This window comes from Ornithorhynchus anatinus, chromosome 3, assembly GCF_004115215.2.
Source record: "Ornithorhynchus anatinus isolate Pmale09 chromosome 3, mOrnAna1.pri.v4, whole genome shotgun sequence".
Classification (NCBI taxonomy): domain Eukaryota; kingdom Metazoa; phylum Chordata; class Mammalia; order Monotremata; family Ornithorhynchidae; genus Ornithorhynchus; species Ornithorhynchus anatinus.
Window position 1 is genome coordinate 40,706,630 of NC_041730.1, and position 18,868 is coordinate 40,725,497.

At 45.6% G+C, this 18,868-nt stretch overlaps 1 protein-coding gene across 3 annotated transcripts in view; it reads right to left on the reverse strand.

The window, feature by feature from the left end:
- Positions 1 to 18,868, reverse strand: part of SYT9 (synaptotagmin 9) — a 90,963-nt gene that overhangs the window by 36,657 nt on the left and 35,438 nt on the right. For all 3 annotated transcript variants that reach the window (XM_029061426.2, XM_029061425.2, XM_029061424.2), the window contains exon 3: positions 14,782 to 15,328. In XM_029061426.2, the coding sequence (XP_028917259.1) occupies positions 14,782 to 15,328 (547 nt within the window). The remainder of the gene's footprint in view (positions 1 to 14,781; positions 15,329 to 18,868) is intronic.

Here is an 18,868-nt window from a genome sequence, read left to right on the forward strand (position 1 = left end):
ACAAGATCATTAAAAGGGAGAAAGCTGCTTTCTCTTTGAATTTTCACTTGTGGTTGGAGGGCTGGGAAGGAAACAGGCCAACCAAGGGCCTGGAGGAGAGGATTAGGGCAAAGAGAGGAAAAGCAGGCTGATGTCATGGGGCCTTGCCTAATACTCTTATCTCCTGAATTGGTTATCAGGCCTTAGAGGAAGTTTTTAGGGCCGCCCATGGTCAGGAGGAAGAATTTGGTTTGATTTCAGCTCCCCCATTCCCCCGCTTCCCCTTCTAAATGGGCTGGAAAGACCCTGGGAGTGGAACGCAGAAGCAGTGTGGCCAATAGGAAAAGGCATGGGCTTGGGAGCCAGAAAGACCGGGGTTCAAGTCCTGGCTCTGACACTTGTCTGTTGTGTGACTTTGAGCAAGTCACTTCATTTTTCTGGGTCTCATTTATCTCATTTTTTAAATGGGGATTAAGATTGTGAGCCATGTGGGACACAGACTGTGTCTAACCTGGTGAACTTGTATCTACCTCAGCACTTAGAACAGTGCCTGGCACACAGTAAGCACTTAACAAATACCACTGAAAACCAAAACCAGAGAGCAGCTAGGATGCATTCTACCAACAACCCAATCAATTAATCAATCCATACTATTTATTAAGCATTTATTGTGTGCAGAACACTAAACTAAGTACTTGCGAGAGTGCTCTATAACCATATAACAGACACATTCCTGGCCCACAATGAGCTTACAGTGTAGGATGGGGAGACAGATATGAATATAAATAAATAAATTATGGATATGGACACAAGAGCTGTGGGGCTGGGAAGGAGGATGAATAAAGGGAGCAAGCCAGGGCGACACAGAGGGGAGTGGAAGAAAAGGAAACGAAGACACTGTCAGGGAAGGCCATTTGGAGGAGATGTGTCTTTTGGAGGTGAGGAGAGTAATTGTCTGTCGGATATGAAGAGGGAGGGCATTCCAGGTCAGAAGTAGGACGTGGGAGGGAGAATGGTAGTAAGATAGATGAGATCGAAGTACAGAGAGTAGGTTGGTATTAGAGGGGCAGAGTGTGCAGGCTGGAATGTCGTGGAAGAGTAGCGAGGTGAGGTAGGAGGAGATGAGGCTCAGCTCTCTGATCCACATCAGGACCTCAGATACGGCTGGGGTACCTGGTTCTTTTCTGCTTTCTGTGACCTACGTCTACCCACTCACCTTGCTCCAGGACCTGGTGGATCTCGATGGGCAGGGATGAGGCATTGTGTGAGCGACGCTGCGTAAAGCACTAGCCCTGAAATCAACTCTTCCAGGGTGATTTTTGCCCGTGAAGTCTCAGGCCTGAGGCACATCCGCTGTTTTTGGTGGGAGACTCCACCGTCACCCTTTGAGATTATTGATGGAATCGCCCTTTAGAGACGTTGGGCGGTGGTCCCGACCCTAGTTACCGGCCGCTAGTTCTCCCCCAAGCCCACTGCTCCCTCCTGCCTCCGGAGTACTGGAGACAGGACTGGGAGTTGAGAGACAAGAGTTAATAATAATAATAATGATGGCATTTGTTAATCGCTTATTTGTGCAAAGCACTGTTCTAAGCGCTGGGGGTGGGGATACAAGGTGATCAGGTTGTCCCATGTGGGGGTCATAGTCTTAATCCCCATTTTACAGATGAGGTGACTGAGGCACAGAGAAGTTAAGTGAGTTGCTCAAACTCACACAGCTGACAAATGGCAGAGCTCGGATTAGAACCCATGAACTCTGACTCCCAAGCCCATGCTCTTTCCACTAAGCCACGCTGCTTTCTGGCTCAGCCATGTTTCTGCTGTGTGACCTTGGGTAATTCACTTCCCTCATTTTTGTTTTTATGGTATTTGTTATGCACTTAGTGTCAGGCACTGTTCTAAGCACTGGGACAGATACAAACTAATCAGGATGGACACAATCCCTGTCCCACATGGGGCTCTCAGTCTTAATTACCATTTTACAGAGGGGGTAACTGAGGCACAGAGAAGTTAAGATACTTGCCCAAGGTCATACAGCACACAAATTGTGGAGCCAGAACTAGAACTCAGGTCCTTCTGACTCCCAGGTCTTCTGACTTCACAGCATCTCAGTTTCCTCAATTGTAAAGTGGTGATTCAATCTCTGTCCTAACTACCCCTTAGACTGCGAACACCATGTGGGATAGGAACTGTGTCTGATCTGATTGTATTGTATCCAGCCCAGCGCTTAGTACAGTGCCAGGCACGTAGAAAGCACCTAATCTATATAATAATCATAATAATAATTACGGTGTTTAAGTTCTTACTATGTTTCAGGCACTCTTCTAAGCATTCATTCATTCGATCAATCATCCAGTTGTATTTACGAGCGCTTACTGTGTGCAGAGCACTGTACTAAGCGCTTGGAAAGTACATTTCGACAACAGATAGAGACAATCCCGACCCAACAACGGGCTCACAGTCTAGAAGGGGGGAGACAGACAACAGAACAAAACAAGTAGACAAGCAGCTGGGGTGGACACAAGCAATTCAGGTTGGACACAGCCCCTGTTCCACAAGGGGCCCACAGTCTTGATCCCCATTTTACAGATGAGGTAACTGAGGCATAGAGAAATATAGTGACTTGCCCCAGGTCACACAGCAGGCACGTGGCAAAGCCGAGATTAAAACCTATGGACTTCTGACACCCAGGCCCATGCTCTGACTACTAAGCCATGCTGCTTCTCCAATTTTTAATATATTCAGGTGCATCACTCCATCCTGGCAGCGGGTCTCAGCCAACATCAAACAGGGCTCATCCACCCTGCTCCTTGGCATTCAAGACCTTTGGTGGTGGACTCTGGCAGCTCCTATTCTGTCTGCAGGGCCTGTGCCTGGTTATATAACCACTGGGACTGTGAAATTAATGCAACGAAACAAGGAATCTGAAGTCCGATGGGAGGCCACGGAAAAATCCCATTTTTAGACAAGGCACTCGGACCACATCCCGCCCCATCTGCCACCCAAGAACCACTTAAGGATTCTACTCACTAGATGAGACTGACTGATAGCTCTGAGATTTGGAAGAGATTAAAGGCTAAAAATAGCCCAAGGTGTTTCAGATGCTTGCGGGGTGTGCTATTTGCTAACTTGGAGACTCAGAGTTAGGTACCAAGTGCTGACGCTGGAATTTTGTTGATTCCTTCCGAGTCTGCCTGGCTGCAGGATCCTCAACCCTCCTCCCCAGTCTCATGACAAACTAAATCCCTTCCTGTATTAGCTATCTTTGGACTGGTGTGGATTTGGTGAGGAGAGAGGGGAAATGGAAGAATCAATTAATCGTATTCAAAGGGAGATGGCTGCGTGCAGGGCACCGTACTAAGCACTTGGGAGAGTATAGCACAACAATATAACAGATGCACTCCCTGCCCGCAACAAGCTTACAGTCTAGAAGAAAGGGAGAGAGGGGTGATGGAACAGAATCCAGGGACCTTTAACTCCTCAATCCTCCTAGACTCTTTGAGAGACGGGGATATTTGATTCTCTAGGTGAAATTATCTAGGAGAATCTAGTAGGACTCTCATTTCATTCTTTCATTCAATCATATTTACTGAGTACTTACTGTGTGCAGAGCACTGTACTAAGCACTTGGGAAGTACAATTCGGCAAAAGATAGAGACAATCCCTACCCAACAGCAGGCTTAGTTTCTCTCTATCCTCCCCGTATTTGCCTAGGACTTGTGTCCGAATTGATGTAGATGGGGACAATGGAACTCTTCTGAGAAAACCTGATCTATTTGCTGTTGTCATCATCATAATCATCATCATCATCATCATCAGCACAATCACCACCACCACCAGGACTGATTGAACATTTCTGTGCAGAACATTTGACTGAGTAGCTTCTCTAGGGGTGTATTGAGCACTCTACTGGGAAATCCTATTAATTACTCAATCAAAGGTATTTACTGAGAGACTAGTGTGTGCAGAGCACTGTAATACTAACACTAATAACACTAATAATAATTGCTGTATTTGTTGAGCACTTACTATGTGTCAGGCCCTGTACTAAGCACTGGGGTAAATGCAAGCAAAACAGGTTGGACACAGACCCTGTCCCACATGGGGACTCACAGTCTTAATACCTCCAGATGAGGTAATTGAGGCACGAAGAAGTGAAGTGACTTGCCCAAGGTTGCATAGTACCCAAGTGGTGGAGCTGGCATTGGAACCCAGGTTTTTCTGAGTCCCAGTCTCATGCTCTATCCACTAGGTCATGCTGCTTCTCTGGGGTATTTGTTGCTCGACTCTCTGGACCTACTGACATTTGATCCAGTCTGGAGCGTGTGAAGAGGGGGCTCGTGGGGAAGCACAAACAGAGAAGCCAGGATGCTTGGTCAGTCAGTCAGTCAATCGTATTTGTTGAGCACTTTACTCTGTGCAGAGCACTGTACTAAGCGCTTGGGAGGTTGCGATACATAATAAACTGACACATTCCCTGCCCACATCAAGCTTACACTCTAGAGATACTTCTGCAGGGTGGCCTCCAGAAGGGACGGCGGGTCCACATCTCCTCCTGGATTTAGTGACTGTGACCCCCTCTGGCAACTCTGAGAAAATGGCCAATCCACTCCAGCCTCCTCCTGCCCTCCTTCTAGGGGTACCAAAAGAGCCTGAGAAGTCCCCGGCAGGAAAAGGGGTGAGGAACCCATCCCACGGGTCATCCTCTAGACTGTAAACTCGACGTGGGCAGGGAATGTGTCGGTTTATCACGTATTGTAATCTCCCAAGCGCTTAGTACAGTGCTCTGCACAGAGTAAGTGCTCAACAAATACGATTGACTGACTTACCAAGCATCCTGGCTTCTCTGTTTGTGCTTCCACACGAGCACCCTCTTCACACTCTCCAGACTGGATCAAATGTCAGCAAATGAAACAGACTGCGTCTGTTATATTGGACTCTACCAAGTGCTTAGTCCAGTGCTCCTCACACAGTAAATGCTCAATAAATGCAATTGACTGGCTGACTGAGAGGATGCCAACCTCCCTATAACTGCCTTGGAGGACATTTTGCCAAGATCACCTCTGTTTCTCAGAGGTGAACAGGTGAGACTAGTTTTGTCACTTGGAGAACTTTGCATTCCTTGGGATTAGAACCCAGGTCCTCTGACTACCAGGCCCACAGCCTATCCGCTAGGTCAGGCTGCTTCTCATTACTTGCTCTGAGACCTTGGGTAAGTCACTAAATTTGCCTATGTTGCCGACTTGTTCATCCCAAGCGCTTAGTACAGTGCTCTGCACATAGTAAGCGCTCAATAAATACTATTGAATGAATATGTGTCCTTTTTCTCACCTGTCAAATGGCGATTCAATGCCTGTTCTCTCAGTGAGTCCCATGTATCTGATCTGATTCTCCCTGTATCTATGCCAGCACTTAGCACAGTGCTTGACACATAGTGTTTAACAAATACCACAATTCTTATTTATCATTATTGCTATTATAATAGCAATTTATTATAATTGCTATTATCCTGGCCTTACTGGATTTGGAATTCCATCTCCATTTCTCTCTTCTCTGTCACAGTCATCAGCATTCGCTCAAACCCTCCTGCTCTCCCTCCGGAGAATCTTTCAGACGCAGAAAGAGAAAGTTATTTGCAGATGCACTTCAGACGCCCACTGTTACCAAGAAGTGGCATTCGTCTAGACAACTGAATGTCAAGATCCTGGAGAGTGGAGAAGCAGCATGGCCTAGTGGCTGAGAGCAAGGCTGAGAGCAGCACGTCATAGTGGCTAGAGCACGGGCCTGGCAGTGATGGGTCATGGTCCTGGGTTCTAATCCTGGCTCCACCACTTGTCTGCTGTGTCACCTTGGGCAAGTCACTTCACTTCTCTGTGCCTCAGTAACCCCATCCGGAAAATGGGGATTGAGACCGTGAGCCCCATGTGTGACAGGAACTGTATCTAATCCGATTTGCTTGTATCCTCACCATTGCTTAGTACAGTGCCTTGCAGATAGTAAGTGCTTAACAAATACCGTAATTATTATTATTATCAGTGGAAAAAGCATGGGCTTGGGAGTCAGAGTACCTGGGTTCTAATCTCAGCCTTGCCAATTGCTTGCTGTGTGATCTTAGGTACATCACTTAACTTTTTTTGTGCCTCAGTTTCCTCAAATGGGATTAAGCACGGTCTGGGAGTCAAAGGACCCGGTTTCTAATTCCAGCTCTGCCACCTGTCTTCTGTATGACCAAGGGCAAGTCACTCAACTTCTCTGTGTCTCAGTTTTCTCAACTGTAAAATGGTGGATTCAATACCTGTTCTCCTTCCAACTTAGTCCCTGTCCTGCATTTGGCACCTGGTCTGTGTCCAACCTGATAAACTTGCATCTACTCCAGTGCTTAGAACAGTGTTTGACACATACTAAGCACTTAACAAATACCATGAAAACAAAACAAAAACAGAGGCACTGGAAAAGACATTAAGTCCACAATTCTCCAAGAAGGGTGTCAGTGTAAGTAACTCCACAAGCCTGGCTAGCTGATGGCTGTTGAGAGAAGCTCAATAAAACCAACTGAGATCAAGAAACTCCCTGGACAAAGCAAGCAACACATCATCAACACCTCACAGCTCCTTGTGATCTTGATAAAAGGAAGGCCTAGAAAATCTGGCCACCTGTTATGCAGGTCAGCCTAAGGAACATTATATCACCTGCAGAAGGATTTCAAAGTTAAAGAGAGCTGGGGCTATTCAATCAGCCTTCATCCAAGGCTTCTATTCCTGCCTAAAAGGTCTATACAGAACCATACTTAGACACGTAGGTGACCATAAAGAGGAAATCTTTGGAGATGGCAATTTTTTTTTTTTGATGGCATTTGTTAAGCGCTAACTACATGCCCGGCACCGTACTGGGGTCGATATAGGCTAATCAGGTTGGACACAGTCCATGTCCCACATGGGGCTCACAGTCTTCATCCTCATTTTGCACATGATGTAACTGAGGCCCAGAGAAGTAAAGTGACTTACCCAGGATCACACAGCCTCCTTGCTGACCTCCCAGCCTCCCGTCTCTCCCCACTCCAGTCCATACTTCACTCAGCTGCCTGGATCATTTTTCTACAGAAAGGTTTAGGACATGTCTTCCCACTCCTCAAAAATCTCCAGTGGTTGCCCAACCATCTCCACATCAAACAAAAGCTACTCACCATTGGGTTTAAAGCAGTCAATCACTTTGCCCCTTCCAATCTCACCTCACTACTCTCCTATTGCCGAACTGTACATCCCAAGCGCCTAGTACAGAGCTCTGCACATAGTAAGAGCTCAATAAATACTATTGAATGAATGAATGAATTTTCTCCTCTAATGCTAACCTTCTCACTGTGCCTCAGTCTCGTCTATCTCACCTCTGACCCCCACCCTTGTCCTGCCTTTGGCCTGGAACACGATTCTTCCTCAAATCTGACAGACAATTATTCTCCTCCACATCAAAGCCTTATTGAAAGCACATCTCCTTGAAGAAGCCTTCCCTGGCTAAGGCCCCCTTTCAGCTTCTCCTACTGCCTTCTGCATTCCCTGACTTGCTCCCTTTGTTCTTCCCTGAATCCAGCCCCACTTATGTACATATCTGTAATCACTTACGTATATTAATATCTGTCAAATTCACTATCGTCAGGGAATGTGTCTGTTTATTACTGTATTGTACTCTCCTGAGTGCTTAGTACAGTGTTCTGCATTCAGTAAGCACTCAATAAATAAGATTGAATAAGAATACAAGGGGCTGAGCTGGGATTAGAATCCAGGTCCTTCTGACTCCCAGGGTCATGCTCTATCCACTAGATGACTCTGCTTCCCATCTTCTGAACACAGAACAAGCCCTTCCAGAGCACAGTGAACCAGCCAAACATGTGAGAAAAGGTCTTTGCTCCAACTTTTAAGGAATTCACTGCCATGGTTTTGTCACGAAGAACGGCAAAGTTCCCAGATCTGATGGTAGGAGTTCTGCAGCTGGATGGAGGAATGATGGGTATGGGTTGGCTCTATGTACGGCGTCAGTCAATTAATCAATTAATCATATTTATTTAGGGCTTACTGTGTGCAGAGCTCTGTATTGAAATGTAGGGGGAGTATAATATAACAGAGTTGCTAGACATAGTCCCGCCCCAAATGAACTTGCAGTCTAGAGGCGGACACAGATAATTTAATCCATAATTTAATAACCCATAATTTAATAATATTTAAGATAATAAATGAAATTATGAATATGTACATAAGTGCTGCGGGGCTGAGGGAGGTTTGAATGAGAGATGTAAATCTCTGTACAAGGATAACGCAGAAGGGAGTGGGAGAAGAGGACATGAGGGTTTAGTAGGGGAAGGCTTCTTGCAGGAGATGTGCTTTTTAATGAGGCTTTGAAAGAAAGGAGAGAGATGTTCTGTCGGATATAAAGAGGGAAGGCAATCCAGGCCAGAGTCAGGATGTGAGCAAGAGGTCGGTGGTGAGGTAGATGAGCTCGAGATACAGTGAGCAGGTTGGCGTTAGAGGAGGGAAGTGTGCGGGCTGGATTGTATTAAGAAATCGTGGAGGTAAAAAGTAGGAGAGGGCAAAGTGATAGACTACTTTAAAGCCAATGGTAAGGAGTTTCTGTTTGATGCAGAGATGGACGGGCAACCACTGGAGGTTCTTGAGAAGTGGGTAAGAATGGGTGGATCGTTTTTGTAGAAAAATGGCCTGGCCAGCAGAGGGAAGTATGGACTGAGTGGGGAGAGACAGGAGGCAGAGAGGTCAGCAAGAAGGCTGATACAGTAATCAAGGTGGGTTAGGATAAGTGTTTGGATTAATGTGGGAGCGGTTTGGATAGAGAGAAGGTTGAACTGACAGGATTTGGTGACAAACTGAACATGTGGCTTGAATCAATCAATAGAACTTATTGATATTTACTGTGTGCGGAGCACTGTACTAAGCACTTGGGAGAGTACAATACGGCAGAATTAGCAGATACACCCCCTTCCTTTAAACGAGCTTACAGTCTAGAGAGCTTGAAGGAAAGAGATGGAGGCCCAGGAAAGTCTAACAGGGTTTTTCCAAGATTCCACCAGGATCGTCATCTTCGTCTCTGTTGTATTGTACTTTCCCAAGTGCTTAGTACAGTGCTCTGTGCACAGTAAGTGCTCAATAAATGCGATTGACATTGATGGGAGCCATCATGGTATCTCACTGCCCTCCCCTCTTGGCAAGATCCATGCCAGTGTCCTCCTGGACCATGCAAACCCAAAATTGCAGGAATTCTGATCTGTGTTCTGTGTCACATACAAGAGAAGCCATGTGGCCCAGTGGATAGAGCACGGGTCTGGGAGTCAGAAGAGCCTGGGTTTGAATGCCAGCTCTGCCGCTTGTCTCCTCTGTGACCTTGGACATGTCATCTAACTTCTCTGTGCCTCAATGACCTCATCTGGAAAATTAGATGGTGAGCCCCATTTGGGACAGGGACTGCGTTCAACCTGATGATCTTTTATCTTCTCCAGTGCTTAGTACAGTACCTGGCACGTAGTAAGCGCTTAACAATGCCATTAACTTAAAACAGGTACAAAGCAAGGGCAGGGAACACCACCAAGCCTTCTATTTTGCATTTAACGTTGGTAGCTGTTAATCAATCAATCAATGGTATGTTTTGATTACTTACTCTATGCAGAGCACTGTACTAAGCACTTGGGCGAGTACAATACAATAGAATTAGCAGACATGATCCATGCCCATAATGACCTTACAGTCTGGGGGGGAAGCAAGTGCTTACTATGTGTCAAGCACTGTTACTGAGCCCTAGGGTATATAAAAGATAATCAGGGTGGACATGCAGTACTGTTCTTTCATCAGACTCACAGCTGAAGGAGATAACTGGTATTTTATCCCTATTTTACAGATGATAAACCTGGAGCTCAGAGAAGTCAAGTGACTTTCCCTAGGGCAGCCGGCAGGCAATGGCAATAGCGGAATTAGAACTCAGCTCCTCTGACTCCCAGGCCTAAACTCTTTCTACTAGACCACACTGCTTCAAAGTTGACCGCGTCAGTAGTTATACAGTTTGGCATCTAATAAGCACATCTGGATGCCCAGAGAAGCTTGACAAGTTTATTATTATTATAATATTTGTGAAACATTTACTAAGAGTCAGGCACTGTTCTAAGAACTGGAATAGATACAAGATAATCAGGTTGGACATAGTTCCTGTCCCCTATGGGGTTCATAATCTTAGTAAGAGGGAGAACAGGAATTTAATCTCCATTATTAGAACATTACTCCACGATAATATGACCTGTTGTTCCAGAATTGAAAGTGCCTCGTTGGACGGTCCGTTATCTGTCATTAACTGAATAAAAAGGAACAGTGCCGTAAAGCTAATTTTGTTTAACCAGTTCCATGTTTGAGAAAGCAACAAGAGAGCTGGAAATTGGCATTCAAATATAAATTCTATTCTTCTGGGAAACTCTTCCAACTCACTGGGTTTGGAGTGCTATCAAATATCTCTGAAACATGCCGCCCACAAGCTGCTATAAATTTAAAAAAAATGTGTCAAGCACCGTACCAAGCGCTGGGCTAGATAAAAGATAAGCAGGTTCCAGATGGGGCTCACAGGCTAAGTCAGAGGGAAAACAGGTATTGAATCCCCATTTTACAGGTGAGGGAACTGAGGCACAGAACTGTTAAGTGATTTCCCAAGCTCACACAGTAGACAAGTGGCAGAGGTGGAGTTAGAACCCAGGTCCTATGACTCTCAGGCCCGTCCTCTTTCCACTAGACCACACTGCTCTTCCTCTGGGCTCTGGAAATTCAGTCTCCAGGAGACTGCCACATGAGTACTAACCACCTTGTTTAATCAACAATGTGCTCTGGATCGATGGTAAGCAGGAAGAAGAGCGAGGTTACAATTCGGGTTATATCAGAGAAACACTACACGCTATAGAAATTTTCATGATGATACGGCATTGAAAGCGGTTTCTGAATTTTGCTTCCTTCAGTCAGTCAACCAATCGATCATATTTATTGAGCATTTATTGTAAGCAGAGCACTCTACTAAGCGCTTGGGAGTGTACAACACAACAATATAACGGACATATTTCTCATCATAATAAGCTTTCAGTCTAGGGGGGACAGACATTCATATAAATAATAAATTACGGATACGTATATAAGTTCTGTGGGACTGGCTGGGGTGGGATGAATAAAAGGAGCAAGTCGGGGTGATACAGAAGGGAGAGGGAGAAAAGGAAATGAGGGCTTAGTCAGGGAAGACCTCTTGGAGGAGATGTGCCTTCAATAAAGACTTTTAGGTGGGGAAAGTCATTGTCTATCATCTTTGAAGAGGGAGGGCGTTTCAGGCCAGAGACAGGAAGTGGGCGAGAGGTCGACGACGATATAGACGAGATCAAGGTACCGTGAGTAGGTTGGCGTTAGAGGAGCAAAGCATGCTGACTGGGTTGAACTAGGAAAGTAGCAAAGTGAGATAGGAGTGGGCCAGGCAGTTGAGTGCTTTAAAGCTGATTGTAAGAAGTCTGAGAAACTGTATCAGAGAAATGCCAGATATAGAAATTTCTGAAGGTGGTACAGAGTTGAAAGTTCTCTCTGAGTTTTGCTTCCTTGACAACACCCTGACTAAAGTCAACATCCAGGGCTAACAGTAATAATAACAACAATGGCAATACTAATAATCTTAATAATAATAATACTAACAATATTTGTTAAGTGCTTGCTACATGCCAAAGTACTGTTCTAAGCACTAGAATAGACACAAGTTAATCAGGTCAGACATAATCCCAGTCCCACATGGGACTCACAGTCTAAATAAGAGGGAAAACAGGTATTGAATCCCCATTTTACGGATGGGGGAACTGAGGCCTAGAGAAGTGAAGTGGCTTGCCCAAGCTCACACAGCAGACAAGTGATGGAGCCACCATTAGAACCCAGGTCCTTTTGACTCCCAGGCCTGCACTCTATCCTTTAGTCTGCACTGACTCACGAATCTCTGAAGCCAAGAAGTGGCAGTGCGATCAAAAAGACCGGCATGCCATTTGGGAGAGTGACGGAGGGCGGCATCAAGGTGGCATCAAGAGCAAACGGCACATCTAGAGAGCGGAGTTAGTATCCATCACTTCATGTAACTGAGAGACCGCAGCCCTCTCCTGAAATTACATCCTGTTTCTCCCTTCATCAACATCCCCTCCAAGCCATACAAGATCAGTAGCGAGATGGGTTCGAGGAAGGCAAAGAATACAAGCGTGTCTTTCAGCATGGAAGCAAACCCTCATTACTCCTTCAGATCAGGACATGGGAGGAGAAGATCCAGCACGCAGCAGGGTGGCAGGGAGAATTGATGTTGGGGGGATGCAGCAGCAAAGCCTTGAAAACACATGTTAAAATCTCGAGGGAGCACATCCTCTCTCTCCACAATCCAGTCCAGACTTTACTCAGCTGCCCAGATCATTTTTCAACAAAATTTTTCAGGACGTTCTTGCCCAAGCCTCAAGAAACTCCGGTGGTTGCCCATCCACCTCCGCATCAAACAAACTTCTCAGCATTGGCTTTAAAGCACTCAATCACCTCACCTCCTCCCACTGTACATCACTACTCTCCTACTCCAGCCCAGTCCGTACACTTCATTCCTCTAATGCCAACCTTCTTACTGCACCTCCATCTCGTCTACATTGCCACTGACCCCTCACCCACATCCTGCCTCTGGCCTGGAATGCCCCTCCCTCCTCAAATCTGACAATCTCCCCCCTTCAAAGCCTTACTGAAGACACATCTCCTCCAACCGGCCTTCCCTGACTAAGCCCCCCTTTCCTCTTCTCCCATTCCCCTCTGGGTCACCTGACTTGCTCCCTTTGTTCATCCCCCTCAGCCCCACTGCACTTATGTACATATCTTTATGCATATTAACGTCTTTCACCCCTGCCCCCAGATTGTAAGCTCACTGTGGGCAGGGAATGTGTCTGTTTGATTGTTGTACTGTACTCTCCCAAGTGCTTAGTACAGTGCATTGCACATAGTAAATGCTCAATAAATACGATTGAATGAATGAAAGGACACCACTGTTATAACTAATCATATTTATTGAGCACTTACTGTGTGCAAAGCACTGGAGAGTGCTTCGGAAAGTACAATGCAACAATAAACAGGCACATTCCCTGCCCTTAATGAGCTTACAGTCTAGAGAGGGATGCAGATATTAACTGCCTACTGTGTCACCTTGGGCAAGTCTCTTAACTTCTCTGTGCCTCAGTTTCCTCATCTGTAAAATGGGAAAGAAGAATGTGAGCCCCATCAGGGACGGGGACTGTGTTTAACCTGATTATCTTGACTCTACCTTGACACATAGGGATAGTTGGTGGCTCATAGTAGGTACATAACAAATACCATAGTTATTAGTATTATTATTATTAGGTCCCAGAAAGTACAAGTCTGCTTTAAACACCCATCCATTCCTCCAGAATTGTGTCTGGAATCACGGAAGCCAAATGAGAACTGCTCGGGACAAAACCTTCACTGGAATCAGACATGGATAAGGCCAAGAGGTAATGGGAAAACCGTTTTGGAGCTAGAAAAGTGAATAAGCAGAAAGAAACCAAGAGTAGGTACTTGTTTCGGAAGGACCTGAGATACTTTCTATTACCTGGTGACCTCTAAGTCCTGGAGTGCTCTCACCTCAACACACATCACCGGTATCCTGAGACATAAACAGCAGTGGTCACTTGACTTCTCTGTTTTCTGAGCTCTGACATCCTTTTTAAAAAAAGTTTCTCGTTATGGTTGGGTTATAAAGCTCTAGCTTCCTGCTGACGGTGCTAGCTTGGGCCACGATGTTTTGAGTTTTGAGGGAGGATGGGTCATGGGAACTCTACTCCTGGAGTGGGGAAAGGCTTGGAAGGACTACCACATGCAGGCTAAAGCTGAGAAGATGTCACGATCCAGTCAGCAAAATCGCAGAGTCACAGAAAAAGACAGGAGGCAGAGAGGAGGGGAGATGGGAATCTCCAGTTGGGAAGGAGGTGAATATCCGGGTGGAGGGGAATTATCAGGTGTCCCCACCCTTTCCTTAGCTTTCCTCCTCTTCCAGAGCCCTAAACAGGCCTCTCTAATCTGATAGTATTTATTGAGTGCTTACTATGTGCACAGCACTGTACTAAGAGCTTGGAATGTACAATTCAGCAACAGATAGAGACAATCCTTGCCCAGTGACGGGCTTACACTCTAATGCCTGAGGGTGCTTCCGGTCCATTGATCGCAAAGGTAAAAGAACACCTAGACACAACTGTAAGCCCCATGTGGGACAGAGACTGTGTCCAATCTAATTAACTTGTATAATAATAATAATAATTATGGTACTTGTTAAGTACTTACTGTGTGCCAAGCACTGTTTTAAGCACCGGGGTAGTTACAAATTAATCAGGTTGGACACAGTCCCTGTCCCCCATGGGGCTCACAGTCTTCATCCCCATTTTTCAGATGAGGTAACTGAGGCCCAGAGAAGTTATGTGACTTGCCCAAGGTCACATAGCAGATAAGTGATAAAGGCAGGATTAGAACCCTTTTCCTTCTGACTCCCTGGCCCAAGCTCTATCCACTAAGCCAGGCCGCTTCTCTGTATGTACCCCAGCACTTAGAACAGTGTTCGATACACTGTAAGCACTTTAAAAATACAGTTAAAAAGGAAAAACAGGAAACAACATACTGTCGGTAGAATGAGTTTGGCCCATTCCGAAGCTAGTTTAAAGAGACGACTGCAAGAGAGAGCCAGAAATTCACCCTCCACCCAACCCAAAGACACCATACTTACGTTGGTGACATATTCGATGTCCTTCCAAAGATGACACTCCCTTGGGAAGTCAGCCAAGTCTAAAAAATTATCCACAATCACTTGGCCAATCAAGTCGTGACGGGAGAACCTGTCAAAGTCATAGACGGAGAAGTGAAGTTTCCGGGTGGAGAGGCCACTGTAGGGGACGGGAAATAAAAAAATTTCATCAAACACCGGGTTGAGCGTCTTCCTGTGGACTTTGGTCTGGTGTTTCGTTTTCCGGTCGGGGAGCAAATAGATCTTGACGTAGGGGTCCGAAGTGCCCGAGAAGTCCTTGGCAGGCAGGTTCACGGCCTTGTGGATCTTCACGATCAGCTGTTCCAAGTCGCAGTCATATTTCAGAATGAAATTGAGTCTCCCACAGGCTCGGCTGTTGGTCCTCCGCCCGTCATCTGTATCCACGGACCTCTGCTTGTACAGCTCGGGCTTGATGCGTCCGATCCCCGTCAGCTGCTCCTGCTTCTGAAGTTGCTGGATGTTGAAGTCCGGATTTGAGAGATTGAGTTGTCTGCGAATCGAATTGTGCCTTAAAGGGGAGGGAAGAGAGATCCGTGTTACTGTCAGGATCCTAACAATGCTGACATTTGTTAAGCACTTACTATGTGTCAGGTACTATACTAAACACCAGGGTGGACACGTGAAAATTGAGTTGGACACAGTCTTGTCCCACTTGGGGCTCACGGTCTCACTCCCCATTATGCAGATGAGGTATCTGAGGCACAGAGAAGGGAAGTGACTTGCCCAAAGTCACACAGCAGACAACTGGAGGAGCTGGGATTAGAACCCAAGACTTGTTGACTTCTGGACCCGTGCTCTATCCCCATTGCTGTGCTGCTTATCATCATCATCATCAACAGCATCATCGTCAACAATCATCCATGGTACTTAATGTTTCCTGCGACCAGAGTTCGGTACTGAGAGCTTGGGAGAGGACAGTATGACAGGAAATGTGTCTGTTATATAATTACATTGTACTCTCCCAGGTGCTTAGTACAGTGCTCTGCACATAGTAAGTGCTCAATAAACACAACTGATTAACTGAATGAATGCCACAGAGGTGGTAGAGATGTTCCTTAACTGGCAATGAGTTTACGGTGTGGAGAGAGACAGACATTAATACAAATTTGCCTGAAACAGCATGGACTCATGGAAAGACTACCGGCCTGGGAATCTGGAAACCTGGGTTCTGATCCCAGCTCCACCACTTGTCTGCTATGTGACCTCAGGCAAGTCACTTCACTTCTCTGCATCTCAGTTCCCTCATCTGTAAAATGGGGATTAAGACTATGAGCCCCCTGTGAGACAGGGACTGTGTCCAACCTGATTACCTTGTATCTACCCCAGAACTTAAAACAATGCCTGGCACATAGTAAGTGTTTAACAAATACCGTAAAACAAACACTTGCCTGTTGGGTGACCTTAGGCGAATCATTTGACTTCTTGGTCCCTCATCATTTTACAGATGATTCCCAAATCTATGATTTCTAAATCTATGCAGATAATTCCCAAATCTACATCTCCAGTCCTGATTGTTCTCCTTCCTGCAGTCTCACCTTTCCTTCCACCTTCAGGACATCTCTATTTGGATGTCCCGCCAGCACCTCAGTCTTAACATGCTCAAAACAGATCTCCTCATCTTCCTACCCAAACCCTGTCCTCCCCCATCTTTCCCATCACTATAGGAAACACCATTATCTTTCTTTTCTCACAAGCCCATAACCTTGACATTATCCCCAATTCATCTCTCTCATTAAACCCACATAGTCAATCTGTCACTAGATCTTGTCAGTTCTCCCTTCACAACATCACTAGACTCTACCATTTCCTCTCCATCCAAACTGATACCATGCTGATCCAAGCATTTATCTTGTCCCACCTTGACTACTACATCTCGCTGACCTCCTGGCTTCCTCTCTCTTCCCCAATCCAGTCCAAACTTCACACGGCTGTCTGGATCATTTTTCTAAAAATACATTCAGTCCACATTTCCCCACTCCTCAAAAAACTCCAGTGGTTGTCCATCCAGCTTATTAAACGGAAACATCTTACCATTGAGTTTAAAGCACTCAATCAGCTCATCCCTTCCTACCTCACCATGCTGATTTCCTACTACAGCCCTGTCCCACACATTTTGTTCATCTGACACCAACTTACTGTATCTCAATCTCATCTATCTTGTCGCTGATCCTTTGCCCACATTCTCCCTCTGGCCTGGAACTCCCTCCCCCTTCATATATATCAGACCATCACTTTCCCCACCTTCAAAGCCTTATTAAAATCACATCTCCAAGAGGCCTTTCCCGATTTAGCCCTCCTTTCCCCTACTCCCTCTCTCTTCTGCATCACCTATGCACTGGATCTGTTCCCTTCAAGCACTTGATATTCACCCCAGTTACAATTCACTGATATTCACTGCAATTACAGTTGCAGATGGAATCATTGCCAATAAAAGCTCAGTCCTCTCGAATTAGCTGCCCACCTGCAATTCTTAGCAAGTACTGGTTTTCAACACACAGAGGGATGATAACCGGAACAATTCGATCAGAAGGTTGCTTTACTTTTATTCCTCCCCGGGGAAAAAAAACGAGTGGCTTTTAGCTCTGGACCAGTGAGATTTAGTACCTGGGGTTGCTTGGTTATTGTGATTGAAACTGCTACTTCACCTGGGAGATGTCACAAATCAAATACACTGTTTCTGGAAACAGTTGCCCTGTAAAGTCAGAATAGGCCCAGGATACACACACACACACACACACACACACACACATACACACACACACCACACATACACACACTCACACATACACATACATAGAGGACACAGCTAGATTTATTTTCTTTATTCCTTAGAGAAAAATGAAATGCTATATATAAAGTGAGGGAAACATTTCTGAAACAACCCACACTATTTTTTACAGCATTTACCTCCGTGATGAAAAATCTCTCGCTACTATTCTTCTTTTCCTAGATTAATCCGGCCTAGATGTTGGTTAGCTCATCATGGGCTGGGAACGGGGCTGCTAATTCTGTTGTACTGAACTCTCCCAAGAGCTTAGCACAATGCTCTGCACACGGTAAGCACTCAATAAATATCACTGATTGATTGGGTTTCAGAAAGTGCTGTGCCTGCTTCAGGAATTCACTAATTCAATCGTATTTATTGAGTGCTTACTATGTGCAGAGCACTGTACTGCCCACTGAACCAATCAGCATCTGTGCTGCCTACTCAGTAGGGCTAAAGATGGTCAGAGAAATTTAGGGGTGGCAATGGGGCTTTATGTATCTAAAGCCACCACTAGCCAGTGCTCTCTAGCCCCCTTTTCCTCAGCTTCCTGAAATCTTCTGCTGGCATAACTTAATTTTGACCCTCTAGGCTGTAAGACTAATTCTCTGGAGAAGACTCTAATGCTAGGAAAATTCCAGAGAAAATGTAGAATAATAATGTTGGTATTTGTTAAGCGCTTACTATGTGCAGGTGGAAGAAACAGACCAGCAGCTAGATGGATAGAGACCATAACCACGATAACTGAAGAACCATTAGAAAGGTTGTAGATTATGGCAGAGGACAGGACATTCTGGAGAAAGTATAACTATGGAGTCTATGAATTGGAAATGATTCAGTGGCACTTGATAATAATAATAGGCTGTAAGCTCGTTGTGGGCAGAGAACATGTCTACCATCTCTGTTATATTGTACTGTCCCAAGCACTTAACACAATGCTTTGCACACAGTAAGTGCTCCGTGAATACAACTGATTGACCCTACCACCTCCAATCTTCAGTGGGGACCCCTTTATCCCGGCACTGAAGGATTGGGAAAACAACAATTTTTTAGTACAGCTCCAAGATCACCCAGCAGGCAAGTACCGTGGCTGGGATTAGAACCCAGATCCCCTGACTCCCAGGACTGTAGACTGTAAGCTCGCTAGGAGCAGAGAACATGTCTGTTTATATTGTACTCGCCCAGGCACTTAGTCCAGTGTTCTGCACACAGTAAGTACTCAATAAATAGGATTGACCGGCTGACTGACTGTGACTGACCGGCCAGGTAACACTGCCTCTCATC